Raw genomic sequence first — 4,782 nt, 5'->3', positions numbered from 1 at the left:
AAATCGGTTCCGCGGCGCAGCGGCGGTCCTTTTAACACCTCCGAGGCGAAACTCCCTCCCTGCAGATTTCCCAGAATTTCGGGAGGGTGATTGGCCGTCGGAGGCTCGCGTCATGAAGCTGACGTCACCGGTTTCACGTGGCGACTCGACGGGGTCGTCACCTGATTTCGAGTCCTTTGTGTATAGCATGGATCGTTTCTTTGTTCTAGCGTTGTTGTTCGACCTTATTATTGATTACAAAGTTAAAGTTTCTGGAAAGTTACTCCTGAAAGATCCATGCTATACCGAATATCCCGTGACAATTCTTGAGCGGCATTTCACGCGAATATTAATTTTCTCACTTCACTGCAAGCGTGCATGTGCAGACATGCAGTCGAACGCGACTTCGTCGCGATGATAAATTTGCGATTTCAAACATCCCGCCCGCCTCGTCATGCCTGACGAAACAGGACGGTGTGTTCGATGGCTCGCTCGATGAGGCGCCCGACGTCGCGGTCGACAGAATCGATATGCGATCGATTTCGGCGCGTGGAGCAGGCGAGCACCAGCGGCGTGGCGCGCCTGCGCAGTGTCACAATATGCGACGATCCCGAGCGAAACACATAAATATTCGCGATATAAGCGTAACGCGAGTTCGGTGACATGTGAAACGTGAAGTGAAGTGAAGTGATGCACGAAAGTAATTTCACGTGTTGCACAATTCGTTGAGTTGAGGCGGAAGACCGAAATAAGCGGTTGCTTGGTTTGACATTGGCGGAGGGCCGAAATAGACGAACACGTGACGGGAATGAATTACATTATTACAAGAAAATTGCAGGCTGAAGGCCAATGAGACAATAAAGTGACAGCGAGTGTCGGTGAGCTCACGCATCCGTCGGCGGCGGCTGGTCCTCAGCCCCCGGGAGAAGCACGAGCTTGCACAGCGGTCGAACCAGCTCGGACGTGGCGGTGCGGATTGTAGCTACGCGTACAATGCCGTCGTCTCCGGGGTGCACCCGAACGATGCGGGCCAGTGGCCATCGACTCGGTGGCGTGCTTTCGGATCGCACCAAGCACAGAGAGCCGACGGCGGGTGCGTCCTCGGGTTTGAGCCACTTTGATCGAGTTGCCATCCCGATAATGTACTCGTGCGACCACCGTGACCAAAAGTGATCGCGCATTTTTTGGAGGTGTTGCCACCGGGAAAGTGAGCTCTCAGCGGCGTCATTCAAGGCGGGTTCGGGCACGGCCAGGAGAGGAGCGCCGATCAAGAAGTGGCCCGGTGTGAGAGCGGATATGTCGTTCGGATCGTCGGACAAAGCCTGCAGCGGCCTGGAATTAAGGCAGGCTTCGACCTGAGAGAGGAGAGTGCTCATCTCCTCGAAAGTGAGCGTTGTCTCTCCAATTACCCGACGGAGATGGAATTTGGTCGACTTCACGGCGGCCTCCCACAGTCCTCCGAAGTGCGGCGCAGCCGGAGAGTTAAAGTGCCAGGTTATGCCCTCCATGGCGGCGGCGTGGGCAAGGCGACGGCCGTCGGCAGACGACGCTCGAAAGAGCTCCCTCAGGACTCGATCGGCTCCCACGAAATTAGTACCGCAATCTGAGTACATCTCCTCGCAGAGGCCTCGACGGGAGATAAAGCGACGGAAAGCTGCGAGAAAGGCGTCCGTTGTGTAATCTGACACGACGTCCAGATGCACCGCCTTGGTGCAGAGGCACACAAATACGGCGATGAAGCCCTTGTACGCTCGATGTCCGCGGCCCTTGCTCGTGCGGAGGAGGATCGGGCCGGCGTAGTCCAGGCCGGTCCGGAGAAAAGGACGCGCTGGCGTGACTCGGCCTCTCGGAAGGTCGCCCATCGGCGGTTGCGGTGTCGCGGCTCGCCAGCGGGTGCAAGTGATGCAGCGGTGCAGCCGCTGTTTGACGACTGAGCGGCCACGAGGAATCCAGAAGCGACGGCGGAGTAAACCAAGAGTGAGCTGCACTCCTCCGTGCAGTGTTCGACGGTGGCACGACTCGATGAGCAACCGAGTGAGCCACGAGGACGGCGGTGCGATCATCGGATGTCGCTCATCGGTGGAAAGCAGAGCATGCTTGAGGCGGCCTCCGACTCTCAGCACGCCGTGGTCATCCAGGAATGGACTCAGGCTCGCTAACGAACTGCGATGGGACACAGCGCGGTTTGAAGAGAGGGCCGTGATCTCGTTGGTGAAGTGCAGTCCTTGCACCACGCGAAGCCAGAGCAGCAGTGCGTCATTGATTTCGGTCGATTGCAGTGTAAGTGCGGTAGTGCGGGAAGCGGTGCGACGCCAACGCAAGCACCAACTCGTGACTCGGAGGAGCCGGTGCAAGGAGGAAAACCGGAGAAGCATCTCGGGTTCCTCCTCGATTTTCTCGGTGGCGACGTGTGCCGCGACTCTCTGTTCGGGCAGATCGGCGTCGGACATCACAAGGTCCCCGCTCGGCCAGTGAGATCGGTCCTCGCGGAGCCAGGCGGGTCCAGTCCACCACAGGGGATGCTCCAGCAGTTCGCCAGGGGCGATTCCTCTGGAGGCGCAGTCCGCAGGGTTGTCCCTCCCGGGGACGTGTCTCCATTGAGCGTCAGGCAGCCGTTGCTGAATGCGAGCCACGCGGTTCGCCACGTAGGTCTTCCAGCGGGAAGCGTGTCCTTGAATCCACTTCAGGGTAACCTGCGAGTCGGACCAAAGAAACGTGGGTGCTGTGAACAGACGCAAAGTGGAACGAGTGTGATCTGTGAGAGACGTGAGCAAGTCGGCGGCAGTGAGCTCGAGCCGTGGCAGTGTCACCTGCCTGACCGGGGCCACCTTGCTCTTTGCGGCCAACAGGTGAATGGCCACGGTGCCGTTCCTGATGATGCGGAGGTACACGGCAGCGGCGTATCCTCGCTCGGATGCGTCGGCAAAGCCGTGCAGCTCCACTTGTGCGTCTTCGTCCTTGCTGCCGAGCCAGCGGTTGATGCGTAATCGGGAGAGGAGAGGCAGCTCCTCGAGGAAGCTCTTCCAGCTTTGCGCGTCGGCGGTGGGAAGAGGATCGTCCCACTCGAGTCTCTGGAGCCACGCGGACTGAATGAGAATCTTCGCGCGAATGACCACGGGGGCGAGCCATCCTAGCGGATCGAAAAGACGTGCGGTTTCCGAGAGGACTCGTCTCTTCGAAAGTTCGGTGACGGTGCGCGGGTGAATCGCGAACGCGAAGGTGTCCTCGTTCGGGTGCCACAATAACCCGAGAGTGGAAAAGCAGTCGTTTTCCCATGAGTGCGGTTCGTGGTGAAGTCGGTGCTCGGGTGGGACTCCGGACAGCACTTTCTCGTCGTTCGCGGCCCATTTTCGAAGCGGGAACCCGCCCGCCGTGCACAGTCCGCGGAGTTCGGCTTGTTTCGCGATCGCGGCGGACAGAGTGTTCGCGCCCGAGACAACGTCGTCTACGTAGGTGTCCTCACGCAACGCGATTGCTCCCTGCGGATATCGCGATTGTTCGTCATGAGCCAACTGTTGCAACGTGCGAATGGCTAGAAAAGGCGCGCACGCGAGGCCGTATGTTACCGTGAGGAGCCGGTACACGCACACGAGGGCGAGGAGGGCGCCCCGCCAGAGGATGCACTGGTACGTCCTGTCGTCCGGGTGGATGAGGATCTGCCGGTACATCTTCTCGATGTCCGTGACGAAGGCGTAGCGGTGCCAGCGCCAGCGCGTCAACACGTCGGCTAAAGCGGGCAGCAAATTGGCGCCTATGAGAAGGTGGTGATTCAGCGACTCGCCGGACATTGTCTCTTGCGACCCGTTAAATACCACCCGTAGTTTGGTGGAGGTGCTTGATTCTCGGAGGACTCCATGATGAGGTAAGAAGCATCCATACTCATCCTCGTTGAATGGCGAGACCGTAGCTAACTCCATGTGTTTTAGGTCTTCGTACTCTCGCATGAACTGACGGTAGAGCTCTCCGAACCGGGCGTCTCTTTGGAACTTACGCTCCATTGCGGTCAGCAGGCGTTCGGCCGGTCGGCGAGTTTTCGACAACGTAGTTGGCGTCTTGGCAAACGGTAGGCGGACCACGTACCGTCCCGTCTCCGTGCGAGAGTGCGTTTGCACATAAAAGTCCTCGCACCTCTGTTCATCGGGCGTGAGGGCGGCGGGAGTGGAAGGCTCTGCTTCTTGCTCCCAGAAGCGGCGCACGAGATCGGCCAGCTCGTTGTCGGCCGTCGCTTGAAAACTGCCGCGCGCGTGGAGGGCTGAAGCACCGCAGCCGCCGGACAGAATCCACCCGAAGGCTGTCTTCTGCGCGATCGGGGCATGCGGCCCGCCCTTTCGAAGGCCCTCTTCGAGGATGGTGGAGCACACTTCTGCTCCGAGAAGTAGCTCGACCGGGTCTCCAGCCGAAAACTGTGCATCGGCTAGAGGCAGCCCTTTGAGATGGGGCCACGTGGCGGGACTTTTAACCGATGAGCCTTGATAGAGAGAAAGGCGAGGCAGCACGAACGCGACGGCGGAAATTGTGACTCCGGTCGTCACGGACGTGAGGTTCACTGTCACCTTCCCGCGGGTTGACCCGGATTTCGACCCCCCGATTCCGAAGATCGACACGGCGGAGCGAGTTCGTTGCAGGTGCAACTGTTGTACGAGAGATTCGGCGATGATTGAGACCTCCGATCCTTGATCGATGAGGACTCGAGCCGGATGCGGACTGCCGTGTCGGTCGGCGACGGTCACTCGCGCGGTCGCGAGGAGGATTGCCTTGCGGTCGTCAGCGGAGCGCACAGCGGACAGCGCGCTGACCTCGGTC

At 59.5% G+C, this 4,782-nt stretch overlaps 1 protein-coding gene across 1 annotated transcript; it reads right to left on the bottom strand.

The window, feature by feature from the left end:
- Nucleotides 1–863: 863 nt before the first annotated feature.
- Nucleotides 864–4,447, bottom strand: LOC112453022 (the record flags this gene model as incomplete). Its single annotated transcript, XM_025013561.1, has 1 exon — nt 864–4,447. A coding segment is annotated over one exon (3,584 nt), but the record flags the coding sequence as incomplete, so codon positions are not given.
- Nucleotides 4,448–4,782: the final 335 nt, after the last annotated feature.

The sequence above is a fragment of the Temnothorax curvispinosus genome, unplaced genomic scaffold (genome assembly GCF_003070985.1).
Source record: "Temnothorax curvispinosus isolate PA1 unplaced genomic scaffold, ASM307098v1 QBEX01003924.1, whole genome shotgun sequence".
Lineage (NCBI taxonomy): Eukaryota > Metazoa > Arthropoda > Insecta > Hymenoptera > Formicidae > Temnothorax > Temnothorax curvispinosus.
Note: the sequence above shows the minus strand (reverse complement) of the source record. Positions and strands in the feature narration are given on the sequence as shown.